Source organism: Mesoplodon mirus (genome assembly GCF_964341445.2).
Source record: "Mesoplodon mirus genome assembly, chromosome: 3".
Taxonomy (NCBI): Eukaryota; Metazoa; Chordata; class Mammalia; order Artiodactyla; family Ziphiidae; genus Mesoplodon; species Mesoplodon mirus.
In genome coordinates, this window is record NC_138978.1 from 38,960,910 (window position 1) to 38,978,727 (window position 17,818).

The window sequence follows — 17,818 nt, forward strand, 5'->3', positions numbered from 1 at the left end:
GATCTGTGGTGGGCTCACCGAGGCGGGCTCTTCTCAGTCTCTGTGGTGGTGTGGGCACAGCCCCTTGAGGCTCGGGCCCACGTGGCCTGTGTGGTTCTGTAGTCTTTGTCACCCCTGTGCCAGGGACAAAGGCCCTAGGTCTGTCCTGGGTCTCCTAGGCTCTGTGGCTCACGTGGCTCCAGTAGAGCCCTAAGGTTCCCTGGGGCCACGTATCCCTGGTGTTCCCATGGCCATGTGGTCGGTGAGGTGCCCTTGCGTGGTCCAGGTGGCCACGTGGCAGGGAGCCAGCCCTGCGGCCATGGTGGGTCCCCAGGGATCAGCTTCAGCCCATGTTGGGGGTGACCTCTAAGTGACCTTTCAGGTCAGGGCAGTCAGTGAGTGCTCCTTGCTCTTCCAGCACAAGGTGACCTTCGACCCCACCTCCTCCTACACTGTAGAGGACCTGAAGCCCGACACCCTATACCGCTTCCAGCTGGCTGCCCGCTCCGAGATGGGGGTGGGCGTCTTCACCCCCACCATTGAGGCTCGCACAGCACAATCCAGTGAGTGTCTCTCGGGGCCGCTGTCTGCTACGGCTGGGCGGGACACGGACACACACATACCCCTTCCCTTCGACCAGGTGGGTGGTCAGATCTGCTGGGCCCTGGGCTCAGTCTGGACCCCAAGTGAGGGACAGGTAAGTGCCCTCTAGTCTGCATCCAGGCGGCGGCTGCCCTCGCTGCTCCCTTCCCGACTCCTGCCCTCCCTCAGCCCCACCCCCGCCCAGGTAAGTTCTATGTCTCTGATTCGTCTCCTCCTCCCACCCGCTCTGTGCTGGTCACACGAGCCCCCTGGGCCACCCTCAGTGGAGGGACCGCTGTGCTCACTGCATCCCAGACCTGCTTTGGTGGGCGTCTTCCCTCCCCATATCCACACATCTCATCTCCCTGTTACCCATATTCCTACCTCTTGCCCCCTCCATGAGAATCTGTGTGAGCCACGCAGTCACACTGAGCCAGCTGCACACAGGACAGATGAGACCGTGTGACCCGCATTGGGACTCTGTGGCCACCCGTGTGTTGGACTGTCCGTGAGGCCATGTGTGAGCCCACTTTGTGGTGTGGTGTGTTACTGTGTTCCTGCGTGAGTGAGACTCTGATGCCGTGAGTGTGTGCACGTTCGAGCAGCTAGCTGTGCAGCACCTGAACGTGTACGTCACTGTGATCGGGTCTACGTGGCTGTTCTTAGGACTGGGATCCAGCGAGTGTGTCCCAGTGACAGACCGTGAGCCCACAGGCTGTCTGGTCACGTGGCCACAGTGGGCCACTGTCTGTGAGGCTGTATGTGATAACGGGGCCATGCGTGTGTGGCTGGTTGGGATCATGGCATTGAGACAGTGAGCACATGTGATGACATGTGATGGTCTTCTGAGGCTGTCCATGTCACATGGGACTGTGTGAATGTGCCATGTGTGACCCGACGTTCATAGATTCATTCCATAAGCACCTGCCATGCTCCTGTTAGGGGCCCATGCACACTGCAGGGCCAGCAGCACAACCCTGACACAGCCTCTGCCCAAGGGGGTCCTAGTCTAGTGGGGAAGACAGATATTAAACCCACAGTTATCCAAATGAGCTTTTAATTATATTTGTATAAAGTGCTGCAGAGGAGACAGCGGAGAGATGATGTGACAGGAACCTCATCTGATTTGAAGGGTCGAGGAGGGCTTCCTTGGGTGACACAGAGGCCCCACGCAGGGGGTCAGCAGGTGCAAAAGACCAAGAAGCAGGAAGGCACTTGGTTGTGGTCAGGGACGAGCAGCTGGCCAGTGTGGCTGGAGCAGCTGCCAGACCACAGCATTCAGGGCCTCGGGGACAGAGGACAGGCAGGAGGGCTGCCTGCCTACCGCGTACAAACGCATGGGCCAGTCTGACAGGACACCGGAGACCAGTGAAGAGGCTGTGCATCAGTCTAGGCAAGAGACGGTGGCTCAGGTGAGGTGGTGGGGTGGATCTGAAAGCTGTCTGGGATGCCGCTGGCCAGACTTGGGGTTGGGTTAGGTGTGGGGGACTGAGAGAGAGGGACACGTGGGGTGAAGCCTTGTACATGGTGTGGAGACTTGGGAGGAGAGCGGTGCCGCTCCCTAGGACGGGAAACGGGACAGACAGGTGTGAGGGGCGCACATGGTTCCAAGGCCCCCAAGCTCAGGATGCTGTGTGCCATCCAGGTGCTGATGCTTGACAGGCTGCTGGAATCCAGGCCCGGGGCTGGAGGTGGACTGTGAGAAGGAGGACCAGAGATGGGAGGAAATCCAGGAGAGGGGAGTCTTGGAGGTTGCAAGAAGAGGGTTTCAAGAAGGAGACCAGATGCTGCTGCTGAGTGATCAGGGCCAGAGGGACGCAGGCGTGTCCTCTAGGTCTAGTAATGTGGAGGGGTGGACCTGGCATGAGGGGCCGAAGCTGATTGGAGTTCCACGAGGCGTGTATGAGAGGTGAGGAAGTAGAGACAGAGAGCTTAGCTGGGGGGAGGGAACACTGTAGCTGGTGCAGTCGGTGAGGGGGAAGCTCTGGGGCTGAGGATGGGATGTGTCTTTTAAGATGGGGAAATCTTTTTTTGTTTTTGTTTGTTTGTTTGTTTGTTTGTTTGTTTTTTGCGGTACATGGGCCTCTCACTGTTGTGGCCTCTCCCGTTGAGGAGCACAGGCTCCAGACACGCAGGCTCAGCGGCCATGGCTCACAGGCCTAGCCGCTCCGTGGCATGTGGGATCCTCCCGGACCGGGGCACGAACCCATGTCCCCTGCATCGGCAGGCGGACTCTCAACCACTGTGCCACCAGGAAAGCCCGAGATGGGGAAATCTTGAGCATATTTAAACGCTGTTGGGAATGTGCCAATGAGTAGAAGTAAAAAATATGGAAAAGAGAAAGACAGTTGGAGGCTCAGGGGGTGGGGAAGAGGGCAGAGCACGGGTGATGGGAGAGATTGGCCTTGGACAGGAGGGCACCCCCTCCCTTCCCAGGGGAGGGAAGGAGAGACTCAGAGCCGATGCAGGCTGGTGGGTTTGGTAGCAAGAGACGGAGGAGCTGCTTTTGGGAGGCTTCGGTTTTCTCTGCAAAGTAGGAGATGGGGTCATTTGCTGAGAGGAAGGGAGCCGACGGGAGCTGGAGGTTTGAGGAGCGTGGAGGAGGTGGAAAGTATTTTGTATTAAGTGACAGAGGGAGCCGGGCAGAGAGCAGAGACCGGCCGGTAGCATGGACGGCCCGGGGGAGGCCATGGGGCGCTCACAGAGTGCCAGCCTGCCTTGGTGGCTTTTTCTACCCACCCCCATGCCACCTTGGAGGAGATGGTGGGTGGGTTCATTCAGAGCTTGGGACGGTCAGGGCAGGAGCTCAGAGAGGGGAATTTGGGGTGTTGGTAAGAGTGGTGAGGTTCTAAGCTGAGTATCGAGGGCAGTATGGAGGTAGGTCAATGGATGAGGACCCTGGGGGTGAAGCAGGTGCAGTGCTGGGGGCCCTGAGCAGCTGAGCTGGGCCAAGAGGTGAGGGCCTGCGAGGGGGTATTGGAGGCCAGAGTTCTAGAGAGAATGGCAGCATCTGGGGCAGGACCACAGCAGCGCAGGGGAGGAGAAAGCTCTGAAGACGAGGGGCTTGGGAGCCAGTGGATCGAGAGGCTGCTGGAGTCACCTGAGCAGGAGGTGGTGTTAGAACTCGAGATGAGAAAGCCCAGGTGATGGCAGCAGAGTCCTCAGCGGGAATAGGAGCCGGAAACATCACTGGGAACGAGGAGGGCACAGACCCGCCTCCTAACACCCAAGGAGCCTGATGAGTGAGAGCCCCTCCGATGGGCACTTTCCCTCCAAACTGCCTGGGGGCCTCCAGTCTCTGCGGTTTCCTGTGGCTCAGCCACAGACACCCTGTCGAGGCAGCCTCGCACCAGAAGAGCCATCAGGTCACTTGTCCTGAGAAGAGCGAGAGCTGTGAGCACAGCAGCTGGGGAGGGTCTCCGTGTGTGGTTGTGGGTGTGACCAGGAGTGAGGGTGGCGTGGCCCCGTGCTTGTGTGCGTCTGATGCCCTGTGCGTTGTGTGTGAGATAGTGTATGTGTGTGAGGCTCTGTGTTAGAGCTGTGTGTGCGTGTGTGCGTGTGTGTGTGTGTGCCTGTGAGAGAGAGAGAGAGAGAAGAGCCTATGGTCCAGAAGGAGCCGGGCTGTCTGGCGGCAGTGGCGGTAGCCTGCCTGGAGGGGCCCTGGGATAGCCATGACGCACCCCGGGAGTAGCCTGCCTGGGTGAGTTTCCCGTCCTCTGTGACTGGTCGCCATGCCTCTGACCCCCACCCTCCATCTGCCTGCTTCCCCCCATTTGTCTTCCCCAGCCCCCTCCGCCCCTCCCCAGAAGGTGACGTGCGTGAGCGTGGGCTCCACCACGGTCCGGGTAAGTTGGGTCCCACCGCCAGCCGACAGCCGCAACGGCGTTATCACCCAGTACTCGGTGGCCTATGAGGCGGTGGACGGCGAGGACCGCGAGCGGCACGTGGTGGACGGCATCGGCCGCGAGCACTCCAGCTGGGACCTGGTGGGCCTGGAGAAGTGGACGGAGTACCGGGTGTGGGTGCGGGCGCACACGGACGTGGGCCCCGGCCCCGAGAGCAGCCCGGTGCTGGTGCGCACCGACGAGGACGGTAGGCAGCGCCGAGGGCGGGGGGGGGGCGGGGGCTGCCGTGCCGCTGGACCCCCGCGCCGGGCTCCCAGGGCCTTGGCCTCCCGCAAGCCCAGAAGGACTTGTTGTTTTCCCAGTGCAGGCTTAATGGCCCCAACTGGGGAGATGTAGCTTGTGGGACAGCCTGTGCCCAAATCCCAGCTTCGGGGCTTCCTCAAAGCAGCTGGAGCCTTAAAAGGCTAAGGCCGAAGAGGCAGCCCACCCAAGATTTGAAAGGAGGACTGGGGAGGCTAGTAGAATCACTCAGGAGAATCACTGAGGTTCTGCCTCTCTAGACATTGGCGTGATGTGGGGCCCAGGAGATAGGACAGGTTGTGCTGACTTGGGGTGGTCGAAGGCCTGGTGCCCCGCCTCCACCTGTTCCCCACCTCGGCCCTCCCCACCAAGTGAGGCAGCCCTGGGCCAGAGGGGTCGTAGGGTCCCGGGCTCTTCCCCATACCAGGCAGAGGGAGCCCTCCACGTTGCTCTCCAGGGCAGACAGTCTAAGGAAACTGCATCAGGGCCTTTCCTGGGGCAGTGGGGTGCGAAGGCAAGGCTCTGGAGCATGCTGTGCCCGCCTGAGCCCGGATCCATACCACACACCTAACTTCCTTCTCCGCCTGGTCCCCAGTGCCCAGCGGGCCGCCACGGAAGGTGGAGGTGGAGCCGCTGAACTCCACTGCCGTGCGCGTCTCCTGGAAGCTGCCCGTCCCCAGCAAGCAGCACGGTCAGATCCGCGGCTACCAGGTCACCTATGTGCGGCTAGAGAATGGCGAGCCCCGCGGCCCACCCATCATCCAGGACGTCATGCTGGCCGAGGCCCAGGTGTGACACTGGGAGGTGGGCGGGTGGGCGAGACCAGCATATTCCACTTCCTCTTTGGAACCCAGGTTTGCTCCCCTCCCATACCTGCTCTCAGAGGGACTGTGACACCAAAACATCCTGCTGTATCGGGCTAGGAAAGCGCTAAGACCATGAGGTTAGGGCCAGGTGCCAGGAGCACCCCCTCCTCTTGTCTTAGGTCTGCCTGAGCTGTGCCAGTCCAGGCTCGGCCAGCCCCATCTGCCCTGGTGAGAGTCCCAGCCTGGCAGTCACCTCTGTGGCTCAGCCACCAGCACTAGCAGTGGGGAACACTGTCCGCACAGACCCAGGCCTCAGCCCCCTCAAGCCCTCCTTTGTGGTTTTCGGAAAGTGCATTCGCTGTCAGGCTGGGCTGTCGAGATGTGCCTTCCTCCTCGGCAGCCCTCCTCCCCCAGCCAGGTGGTCATCTTGCCCCACTTGGCCCTTGGCATTGCAGAGTTCTGTGAATGGCCAGGCTGCGGTGTTGCTCTGTGCCTGGCACGGAGGGGGATGGCACAGCCTCTGATGTTTGCTCTCAAGGGCTGGGCCTGTGCCCAGTGTCACACCTCGCTCTGTGCCCTTTGTCCTCAGAGGATGATGATTTTGCCCGTGAGCTTGGGGTGAAGTCCCTGGGCTATTCTCGGCACTGGTTGGCTACCCAGATGGAAAACCTGGGGTACTGGAAGGTTAGGCGAGGGGGCCTGAATTTCCCAGTAAGGAGTGGCCGAGCTCAGATAAGAAGCCTGGTCTCAGGATTCCTGGGAAAGGGCTGTAATTGCTACCACGAGTTACCTCCCAAAATATTCTGCTGAAGATTCACAATGCCTGATGTGTCTGTGCTCAAGGGCTTTCCATCCAGAATCAGGGCTGTGGCAGGGTAGAGCCCGATTCCCCCGCAGAACCCACACACCCTCCCTGACCAGGATAGGTGCAAGCATGTATCCTGTGTTCTACGTGCTGCGCTTAGAGGTGAGCTTACCCACAGGCAAACAAGGGCCTTTGTCTCTCTGGCTGGGCTCAGCCTGCTGCCCAGAGGGCGCCCTCTTCCTCCTCTGGCCTGCCTGGTGCTGAGGGAATGGGGTGGAGGAAGTGAGCTTTTGGACCCTCCTGCATTCCTGGGGCAGGTTGAGGGCTCTTCCTGGAGTCTCAGCAGACACACCCACCCAGAAACATCCCGGGAATGAGCTCTCTCTGGCCCCTCCTGCCCCAGGGGGCCAGCAGCACAGCTGCAGCCAGTGGGGTTCCAAAGGAGCCACTTCACTTCGGGTGCCCCCTTCTGGTTCTAAGTGGTTTGGAGGGAGCTGGGCCATAGGACGAGGGACACTGTCCTCTTGGCCACAGACAACCTGTGACAGGAGGTAAACATGAGCCCAGGCTCTAGGGAAGCCGAGTGAAGACGGAGGGCCTGCCCTTGCAGCCCCGCCGGGACTGGATTGTTCTGCTCCAAGCTAGGAGAAGAGCAGATGGGGCCCGGTCCCCAGCCTGGCCACAGGGCCCAGCTGTCCCCCAAGCACCTGGTCAAGGACACCACGGCCTGTTCTTCCCCACAGCACCATCTGCTCAGTCCAGGCCCTGTCAGTTCTGAAAGAACCATGGGGGGTGTGCCCTCCACTGCTGTGTGGCCAGACCTGTCTCCTTTCCTGTGTGTCTCCATCTCAAGTTTGTCTGTTTCTCCAGGTCTCTGACTCCACCTCCCGTCTCCTTTTTTTAATACATCTTTATTGGAGTTTAGTTGCTTCATAATGCTGTGTTAGTTTCTGTTGTACAACAAAGTGAATCAGCCAAATGCGTACATATATCTCCATATCCCCTCCCTCTTGAGCCTCCCTCTCACCCTCCCTATCCCACCCCTCTAGGTGGACACAAAGCACCGAGCAGATCTCCCTGTGCTATGCAGCAGCTTCCCATTAGCTATCTGTTTTACATTTGGTAGTTTATATATGTTGATGCTACTCCCACTTCACCTCAGGTCCCCCTTCCCCCCAACCCCGTGTCCTCAAGTCCATTATTTATGTCTATGTCTTTATTCCTGCCCTGCTACTAGGTTCATCAGTACCAGTTTTTTTTTTAGATTCCATATATATGTATTAACGTACAGTATTTGTTTTTCTCTTTCTGATTTACTTCACTCTGTATGACAGACTTTAGGTCCATCCACCTCACTACAGATAACTCAATTTTGTTTCTTTATATGGCTGAGTAATACACCATTGTGTATATGTGCCACATCTTTTTTATCCTTTCATTTTGTCCCTTTCCCATGGTCTGTTTTTCCTTCCTCTCTCTCTTTGTGTCTCTCCCTCTCCCTGAGAGTGTTTTTGTCTGTCTCGTTGTCTTCTCTTTCCTGTCCTCTAATCACTTCCATCCTCTCTCCCTCTGTTTTGCTTCAGCCTCTGTCTTTCCCTTCTTCTCTCACTCTGCTCCTCGTGAGCACCTCCATTCCCAGGCCTGGCTTGGACATCTCAGGATACCCCAGGCAAGGAACCTAGAGCAGTGCCGGGCCCAGCCACACCCTAGAAAGTGGCCGTGGCCAGGAGGGACAGTTGATGGCCTCCTCCCGTATCTTGTCCCACGCTGCTCACAAGGGCTTTACAAGAGAGCTTCCCAGAACAGAGGCACTGGGGCCATTGAACAGAGACCAGACCAGCACTGCAAGAGTCGCTGGGCCGGAGGACCCCATGGCACGTCTATCCTAGGGATGGCATGAACCATCTTCCTGTGCTGTGCTGGACAGCTGCCAGCTGCCAGCCCTCCAGTGCCACAGAAGCTCCCTCCCTCTACCTGTCCAGCTAGTAAACCTACAAGCACCATGGCCTAAAGAAGAATGTACCAAGAATGAGCAGCAGTGCCAGCCCAGAAATATGCCTTCCTACCTTGATTTTCAGGCATCCCAGGAAGGAACAGGGCTCTGAGGACTTCCCTGTGCCTGTGGGGCAGGGTCCAGGCTCTGAGCTTGGCACTCACGGCCCTTATCATCTTTCTGGCCATCCTGCCTGGGCCCCTTGCAGCCACAGTATAGCTCCTGCTGTTCCTAGGGCAACCCTCCTTGCTTAGGGCCACTGGCTAATCTGTCTTCCCAATTGGGATACTTTTGAGAGTGAAAGGAGACATTGTGAATAATCATACCAAGTTGGCAAGCCTAGGCCAGGACTGGCCCCGGCAAAACAGGTGTACCGCCCTTGGTGTCTTCTCTCCCCTCTGCCTGAGCTGTGGAGCCCACCCCTCAAGTCTGGCAGCCTTTCCCTCGAAGTACCTCCAGGTGGCGCCCTCCGACCCCTCAGTGTCAGGGAGCCCTCGCTCTGGCCCTCCGCTCTTCAGGTCTCACCTCAGCCCTGGTGCCCACAGTTGGGCTCACACACATTTGGGCTTGTGAGGCAGGGGCTGGGATCTTTGGATGGGGAGTGGTCCTGGGTTGCCACCCCCCGGGGCACTTCGGAGGCCCGTGCCCGCCATCTGCCCTCCCTGGCCAGGCCCCCTCGGAGCCAGAGTCCTTCACATCCTGTCTCCCTTTCTCTCCCTCTCCCGCGGTCAGTGGCGGCCAGAGGAGTCCGAGGACTATGTAAGTAAGAGGTGTGCGAGCGCGGGCAAGACCTGGGTCAGGCTGGGCTCATGGGATACTCCCCCTCCCCCGCCTTTCCTCCCAGCCTGAGCCACCAGGATCCACAGGGCACCAGCCACGTCCAGAGAAAACTGGCGCTTAGGCACAAGCCCGGAGCTGAGCAGTGATTGGCATTTCCTCTAATCCTTACTTCTCACCTGTCGAGCGGCAATTGCAGGCCTGTGTTCAAGATCGACCAGGGCCTGGCCCCTGCTCTAGCCAGATGGAGATGGAGTTAAATCCGATCCTGATCGTTAGGCCTTATTGATCCCTGGAGTGAAAAATCACCTGCTCCAGGCCCAGGCTGGGAAGGGAGTCTGGGGGCCGGGTTCCAACATCGGTGCCTTCTGGAGCCCCAGCCCTGGGAGACCCTCCAGCCAGGGCAGGAGGGGACCTGCGAGAGGTTGGTGGCAGCTGCAGTGGCCCCACCCGAGGCTCAGAGCTGGAGGGACACCAGGGTTGGTGGTGACAACTCTGTTCCCACTGCGCGGTGGTCCCCTCCCTTTTTCCCACTTTTCCCTCTGTGTGGTGTGGCTTGGCCTCCCGTGGTGTTTCTCGGCATGTCCAGAAATGATGCCTTGGCTGGAGATGGGCGTGTGGGCAAGGCCTGCCAAGGCACGGGGACACTGCCCTGGCTGACTTCTCAGGCATCGCTGGGGACAGTGTGCTCCCCAGGGTGGGGTTTCTCTGTCCCCCTCGTCTCTCCTCCCTGGCTCAGGAAGCATTGCAGGGCATAAGGTGCTCACAGAGCCAGTGCCTAGAGCGGGGCAGGAGGGGTCCCGACTTGGTCCTGCAGGGTGGCGCCCTGGCCCACCCCTCCACCTCGCTCTGTGGTGTGCGTGCACATGCGTTAGTATCTACAGGTGGCCCTCCGCCTGCTGGTGCAGGAGGAGCCGTAGGCTGCATGCATGTGTGTGCCAAGAGCCACGCAAGGTGCTCTGTGCATGCGAGGCTGTGTGCCCTGTGTGTCACATGCACCCAGACCTCACAAGGTGTCATTCATAGTACAGTGGAGTGAAGGAACAGTGTGGCACTTTGTTCTTGTCTGAAAGGAAGAATGAGCAGACTGTCTGCCTTAGGCTTGCTGCTCCCGGGCTGGGCTGGGTCCTCCTGGGCACACATCACCTGCCTGTCCTGCCTTCTGCAGAGTCCAGCAGCTCACAGCCCCCTTTCCGGGGACCTATGGCCCTGTGTGCCCTGGGGGCCCCCACCGGCTAACGTCCTGAGGTGGCTGGCCTGCTCTGGTCCCTCCTTGCTCTCCTGTGATGGGAATGGGCCCTTCCTCCTGCCTTAGGAAACCACCATCAGCGGCCTGACCCCGGAGACCACCTACTCCATTACTGTCGCCGCCTACACCACCAAGGGGGATGGTGCCCGCAGCAAGCCCAAAATTGTCACGACCACAGGAGCAGGTGAGTGAGGGGTCGGGGACGGAGCTGAGTGGGGGGACCGGGGTGGGGCAGGGCCAGAGCCCAGTGCGTGGTTGTTCAGTCCCAGGCCGGCCCACCATGATGGTCAGCACCACGGCCATGAACACCGCGCTGCTCCAGTGGCACCCACCCAAGGAGCTGCCTGGGGAGCTGCTGGGCTACCGGCTGCAGTACCACCGGGCCGACGAGGCGCGGCCCAACACCATCGATTTTGGCAAGGACGACCAGCACTTTACGGTCACTGGCCTGCACAGAGGGGCCACCTACATCTTCCGGCTTGCTGCCAAGAACCGGGCCGGCCCGGGCGAGGAGTTCGAGAAGGAGATCACGACCCCCGAGGATGCTCCCAGCGGTTTCCCCCAAAACCTGCGCGTGATAGGGCTGACCACATCTACCACGGAACTGACCTGGGACCCCCCGGTGTTGGCGGAGAGGAACGGGCGCATCACCAACTATACCGTGGTGTACCGTGACATCAACAGCCAGCAGGAGCTGCAGGACATCACTGCCGACACCCACCTGACGCTCTCCGGCCTCAAGCCAGACACCACTTACGACATCAAGGTCCGTGCACGCACCAGCAAAGGCGCCGGCCCGCTCAGCCCCAGCATCCAGTCCCGGACCATGCCCATGGAGCAAGGTGTGTGCTGCGGGCACGTGGCTGCGCCTGGGGACCTCTGCTCTCCTTGACGCACTGACCTCTGGCAACTGTGATCCACCAACCTCTGGTGTGTGACACTCCAATCTTTCATGTCCATGACCACTAACCTCTAGTGAAGGGGTGCCACATTCTCGGTGTGTGACCCCTGACCTCTGCTGTCCTTGACCTACTGACCTCTGCTGTGTGACTCTCCAATCTCTCGTGACCTTGACCCACTGATCTCTTTTGACTGCCTCACCACTCTTGGGTATGCAACACTAATCTCTTGGGGCCACGACCCCCTGACCTCTAGTGAACACAGCCCACTGTGCTCTGGTGTGCAGCCACATGCTTCTCCTGACTGAGTCCCACTGACCTGTGGTCACTCTGACCTGGTGTCTGTAAGCTCCAGCTTCACCCAAGCACTTCTGGAGATCCTGACCGCGGGTCCTGTGGCATCTGCCCCGCTCGATACTCACTGCGAGGAAGAGCCGGGGCTGGGAGCTGAACTGTGTGCAATTGAAGCTGGCGGGAGTAGGGGGTGCCTGGTCCTCTGCAGCCTTTCCTAACCCCCTGGGCCCCCGTGCTGCATCTCTTCCTGGCAGGGAAACCTTCAGGCCCATTCACCCTAGCTACGCAGCCAGAGCTCACTCCCTGCTTATGTCCCAACAGTGTTTGCCAAGAACTTCCGTGTGGAGGCTGCAATGAAGACATCTGTGCTGCTCAGCTGGGAGGTCCCTGACTCCTACAAGTCAGCTGTACCCTTCAAGGTGGGTGGAGTCAGCTGCACCTGGCACACGCACCGTCCTGCAGTCCCTCACCGCAGTCCCAGCCTGTGCGTGTGTTTGTGCTGCCGGATCCCGGTTGGGCGTGGGTGCGTGCTCTGCCCCGCAGGCCCATGATGGGGAGCCTCACTCAAACGTGCTGCCTGCCCCCGTCCCGCGCAGATTCTGTACAACGGGCAGAGTGTGGAGGTGGATGGGCACTCCATGCGGAAGCTGATCGCAGACCTGCAGCCGAACACAGAGTACTCGTTCGTGCTGATGAACCGTGGCAGCAGTGCAGGGGGCCTGCAGCACCTCGTGTCCATTCGCACAGCCCCCGACCTCCTGCCGCACAAGCCGCTGCCTGCCTCTGCCTACATAGCGGATGGCCGCTTCACTCTCTCCATGCCCCACGTGCAGGACCCCTCGCTCGTCAGGTGTGTCAATGAGGCCTCAGGGGAGGAGGGCAGGGCTGGCCACGCGAGCGCAGGCGATGACGGTCCTGATTACCCCCCTCCGCCCGCCCAGGTGGTTCTACATCATGGTGGTGCCCATTGACCGTGTAGGAGGGAGCATGCTGGCACCGCGATGGAGCACGCCCGAGGAGCTGGAGCTGGACGAGGTGCCTGGGGACCAGAAAGGGTAGCACTGATGACAGTCCCATTGAGGTGGTTGGCTGTGGCCCCAGGGACGCCCCCTCCCCCCAAACTGGAGTCACTCTCTGATTGGCAGACTACCCTCATCTCTAGGGAGACAGACTCTGAGCTGGCCCCTGGGCGCTTTCAGAGAACTCCTGGAGGGCTTACAGAGACTTCCCCCAAACGGGTTTGTGGAGGATCCCCTGGGGTGGGAAGTGGCAGAGACATCTCTCAGATCTAGAGAATCCTGGGCCCTGTAAGCTTCGGAGTCTGCAGGGTCTGGAGGCCGCAGAGGGGCTAGAGTGGAGCCCCAGCACGTTTGGAATCTGCCATCCTCTTCTCGCAGTGGTGTGCAGCCAGCCCTCTCTGGTTAGGCTGGGGCAGATTACCAAGAGGGCCCCTTCTTACCGGGTTGGCTAGGAGGAGTGGCATTGCCTTGTCTGGCATTCAGCATGATTCTGTGAGGACAGTGAGTCAGGCCAGGCTTGAGCCCCTTATATGGAAAGTGAGCCTAGCCTCAGCCCAGGGGGCTTATGTCCCAGGCCCTGGGCCCAGGAGCATGTGCTCCAAGGCCCCTGCGTGACTCCCATCCTCTGCTCTGTCAGCTTCTGGAGGCCATCGAGCAGGGCGGTGGGGAGCTGCGGCAGCGGCGGCAGGCAGAGCGGCTGAAGCCATACGTGGCCGCTCAGGTGGACGTGCTCCCTGAGACTTTCACCCTGGGGGACAAGAAGAGCTACCGGGGCTTCTACAACCGGCCGCTGTCTCCAGACCTGAGCTACCAGTGCTTTGTGCTTGCCTCCCTGAAGGAACCCGTGGACCAGGTCTGCCTAAGGCCCAAGGCCTGACCAGACACCCCCCAGGCCAGTCTCAAACACCCCAGAGGCCCCATACCTGCACTGGGGTCTCAAGGCACTAACCCCTAGGACCCAGAACGCCAGACCCGACCTAGCCCTAGGGTCCCAGTCAGCTGACCAGGCCCAGGTCAGCCTCTTAGTTCTGGGAGACCAGGCCCAGAGCCCATTCTCCAGGTTTGCGGGGCAGAGGGTGGGAGATCTCACCCAGGGCTCACCACCTGTGCTGTTCCTCCACTGGGCCACAGAAGCGCTATGCCTCCAGCCCCTACTCTGATGAGATTGTGGTCCAGGTGACACCAGCCCAGCAGCAGGAGGAACCCGAGATGCTGTGGGTGACGGGCCCTGTCCTGGCAGTCATCCTCATCATCCTCATTGTCATCGCCATTCTCCTGTTCAAGAGGTGAGTGCTCCGGTGGACGGCCACCTGCCCTTGGACTCTCAGGTGCTCCCTGGCCGGGTGCATTCAGGCCTGGGGCAGCCACACTGGCCTGCACCCCAGGGTGCACCCCTTAGCTCAGTGGGAAGCCAGGAGAACAGAAGCAGTGCGTGTGCACACCCATGGGTGTGGCCCAGGTGTGATGAGCAGCCGCAGCTTCACCGAGGGCTTGTTCACGTGCATCCCCGGGCATGTCTGTCTGTCCGTCTCTGTGTTTCAGTGGATGTGAGCCTGTCTGTCTCTCAGCTTCAAGACACGGCCTTCTGGTCTCCTACCTTCAGCACGCCCTCTGCCACCTTCCCTAGATGACTCCCTGCCTGGCTCTCCTGCTCAGGCCTTGAGAGGTCCAGACCCAGCTCCAGGGCCATGTGCCCGTGGACATTCACTTGGCAGACGTTTATTCAGTGCCTGCTGTGACCATAGCATCTGCAGCTGTCCCAGACTCAGGGTGTCTTGACCTTTCCCACAGCCCTCCCCCAAGGTCCCTATCACAGGGGACGGGCCCATCCACCAAGTTACCAACCGGAAATCTGAGTGTCACCCTCTCCCCTCCTCCCTCTCCCTCTACCCACTCTCCCGTGAGTCCTGCCCTGGATATCACTGGACCTGCTCCCCCCTCCCCACCGTGGGCTCCCCACGAGGTAACGCACATGCACACGGCACGCCTCAGTCCTCTCTTGGGTAGCTGCAGTCTCCTGATCTTGGAGTCTCCCCTTCCTCTCCATCCTCCTCCCAGCCTGAAAGGTGTTTCCAAAGATTTACTTTGTCACCCTCAGCTTAACACTTCTCAGTTTTAACTAAAGAGTTTTATAGCCCGATCTCTGTAGCCTGAGGTCCATCAAATGCCTGGTCGGTCTGGCCCCTGCCGCCACCCTGACATGGTCACTGAACCAGTGCAGTTCCTGGCCGGCCCGGGCTGAGCCCCTCCGCTCTGCAGCTCTCCTTCCCCCTGCCCGGGCAACTGCCATCTCATCCTTCAAGACTCCTTTCCAGGCTCTGGTGCCCACGAGGCTCTGCCAGGCCCCTCCTACCCCTTCACCACACTGTCCCCCACTGTCCAGTGGTGCTTCCACGGGAACATCGCTGGGCCTGTTTCCAGCACCCAGAGCAAGGCTGTCGGTGAACGCTTGTTGGTCCGTATGTCTGAACGTGTTCACACACGAGTTCCTGTCCCCAGTGCCCCATCTCTCCCTGCCCCTGACCCCGACCCTTGACCTGGACCTGGTGCCTCCTTCCTGAAGTTAGCTCCTTCCTCCCAGGGTGAATAGGGACAGTCTCGCCTGGTTCAGGGCCTGGAGACCCATGGGTGGGGAACCTGAGGAGGGTCCCACACACCCATTCATCCTCCCCCCACTGCCTCTGGGTCCTGGTGTCTGCCAGGAGAGGCGACCCCTCCCCGTGAATGCCATGTGGGTGCCATAGATGGGTCCTCAGTGTCCCCCATGTCGTGAGAGGGTCTGAGTGCTTGGCAGAAACAGTGACCGTTCCTTTCTTCTGTCCTTGCCTGTCTTTCGGGACCTAGTAAACGAGAAAGGTAGGAGTCCTTCTCTCTTCACAAGCTTCCCCCTTCACTTATCCCCATGCACACTGCGGGCCCAGCAGGGAGGGGCGCTGCTTGGGCCGGAAGCCTCCTGGCCTGCGGCTGTCTGGTCAGCTTGGCAGGCGACGGGACAGGCTCTGTCACTCTCTCGGCCAGTGCTCTGCACAAGGGATGCCCCTTTTCCGGCACAGGCGAGGCCCAGACCTCCAGCACTTCCCCTGCGGGCACAGACTCTGAGCTCACCAGAGCCTTCCCCCAGGCTCCCAGGTCTCTGAGGTTACCTGTGTGCTGCAGGGGACAGAGTCTGGCCTATGTGCAAAGAGCACTGGCTGCAGGGCAGCAGGGAAGTGTGTGCTGCACACTCATGCACACTCACGTAAGTTTCTTCCCCAAGCACACTTGTGTCCACCGATCAGAAGCGGCCCCTGGATACTTGTCAGCAGCTGGACGCTGCAGTCTGTCTCTGATCCTGTCCCTGTAGCCTGGGGAGCCGAGGCCAGCAAGGGAGGACTCTGCCCAGCTAGGGGGACATCTTCCCTGTCCCTCCCCTGCTGCTCTGCACCTCTACCCTTGTACCAAGAGCCAGATAGCTGAGGCCCAGCTCTCTGTGTTGTTTGCGTATCTTACGTGTCGTTTGCATGTTTCCTCCCGGTGGCTCCTGCTGCCTCAGCTGTGGGGCCCTTGCAGACAACAGCCACTGCCCGGCAGTGACCTGCCCTTTACGGGAAGGAGCCACCAGCCTCTACGGCCCCTCCCTTTCTCGCTGGGCTGGCCCTCTGTCCACCCTCCACTCCCGCTGTCTCCGCACCCTCCACCCTGTGTCCGCTCATGTGAAGCTGCTCTGGCCCTGGCTCCCCTGCACTCAGAGACCCCAGGCTGGGGTGGCAGGAGCAGAGCCGTGGACACAGGGCCTCTGTGGTAGCGGGCTATGCCCTGCATCTCTGTTCTCCGCCTGGACCTCAGTTCTCACCAACCGCCCTTCCGCCTCTCCAGGAAAAGGACCCACTCCCCATCGTCCAAGGATGAGCAGTCAATTGGGCTGAAGGACTCCTTGCTGGCCCACTCCTCCGACCCTGTGGAGATGCGGCGGCTCAACTACCAGACCCCAGGTAGGGTGGCTCCCCCAGCCTGCCCGCCGCACCCAGGCCTGCCGGTCTCCGCCGAGGGACCCTGGCCTCACCCTGGCCCCCATTTCCTATTCCTCCCTTCTGCCCTTCTCCCCGTACCCATCCACTTTGATGAAGTGACCGAGGAACCCCTATATCAAGAGCTGAACAGGCACCCCAAGGCCCTGGAGCCTCTGGGGGTGGGGGGCAGCTGCTCAGACCCAACCTCGTCTTTGGTCACACCCTCCAAGTATGGGCCCGGGACCCACACAGAGCCACATCCCAGCCCCGGGGTGGCCAGCCTCTGCACCCATGCTCTGGCCCCTGCACACGAGAGGTTTGTTAGTGGGAAATGGCCCATCAGACCCTTGTGGCGGGATGGGGTGCCCACATCTGGCCCTTCCTGGTGGCTGGCCCCAGATATTCTGTGCGAGTACAGAGACCCTGCACAGGGCTTGGTGCCTGCCTTTCCTTTCCCGCCACTGTTACGGGGCTCTCTGGCTGCTCCTTCTACCTGAGCTGTCACTCCCTCCCTATGCCCCAGCAGACACAGCTCAGACCTCTTCCCTGTGGGCAGGGTCGTTCCTCGGCTCCCAGATGCTGCTTCCATCATGACGCCTCCCCGCCTGGGCTGGAACGGCCTCAGTGGCAGAGCTCTGTGGAGCCAGGAACTGTCTTCTTCCTCTCCCATCCCTTGGGTTGTGCACACGGTGCATTCTTGTTGAGCACCTGTGAAACAAACACAAGGCAGCTGAATGAATGAGTGAACTACAACACACACGGTTTGTGTGTACACGAGCTGCTTATTGCTGCATGTTAAATTACCGCAAAATTTCGTGGCTGAAAACAACAACAATTATGTACTATTGTCCCTGTCTTCATGAGTCAGAAATTCAGACGGGAGCGTAGCAGGAGCAGCTTGTCTCTATTCCAGAATGTCTGGGCCCTCAGCCGGAAGACTCAAAAGCTGGGAGCCAGAATCATTTAGATCAGGGGTCAGCAAACTATGGCCCGAGGCCAAATGCAGCCCACCACCTGTTTCTGCAAATAAAGTTTTATTGGAACACAGCCACACCCATTCATTTATGTATTGTTTGTGGCTGTTTTCATACTACAAAGTAGAGCTAAGTAGGTATGATAGACACCATATGTCCACAAAGCCAAAAATATTTACTACCTGGCCTTTTATAGAAAAGTTTGCTGACCCCGGAAATCTGGAGACTCATTCATTCTCATGTCTTGTGGTTGACACTGCAGTTAGCTGTGAGCACACCTGAGGTTTTCGGCTCTCATCCTGTGGCC

At 59.8% G+C, this 17,818-nt stretch overlaps 1 protein-coding gene across 2 annotated transcripts in view; it reads left to right on the forward strand.

Annotated features, from left to right (window-relative positions):
* PTPRF (protein tyrosine phosphatase receptor type F) overlaps positions 1-17,818 on the forward strand; it is an 86,274-nt gene that overhangs the window by 56,834 nt on the left and 11,622 nt on the right. Inside the window, exons 11-22 of one of the 2 annotated variants that reach the window (XM_082613627.1) lie at positions 398-542; positions 4,348-4,653; positions 5,302-5,495; positions 9,043-9,069; positions 10,403-10,520; positions 10,600-11,178; positions 11,851-11,948; positions 12,126-12,379; positions 12,471-12,564; positions 13,186-13,401; positions 13,680-13,834; positions 16,404-16,519. In XM_082613627.1, the coding sequence (XP_082469753.1) occupies positions 398-542; positions 4,348-4,653; positions 5,302-5,495; positions 9,043-9,069; positions 10,403-10,520; positions 10,600-11,178; positions 11,851-11,948; positions 12,126-12,379; positions 12,471-12,564; positions 13,186-13,401; positions 13,680-13,834; positions 16,404-16,519 (2,302 nt within the window). The remainder of the gene's footprint in view (positions 1-397; positions 543-4,347; positions 4,654-5,301; positions 5,496-9,042; positions 9,070-10,402; positions 10,521-10,599; positions 11,179-11,850; positions 11,949-12,125; positions 12,380-12,470; positions 12,565-13,185; positions 13,402-13,679; positions 13,835-16,403; positions 16,520-17,818) is intronic. The other variant, XM_082613628.1, reaches the window with a different exon arrangement.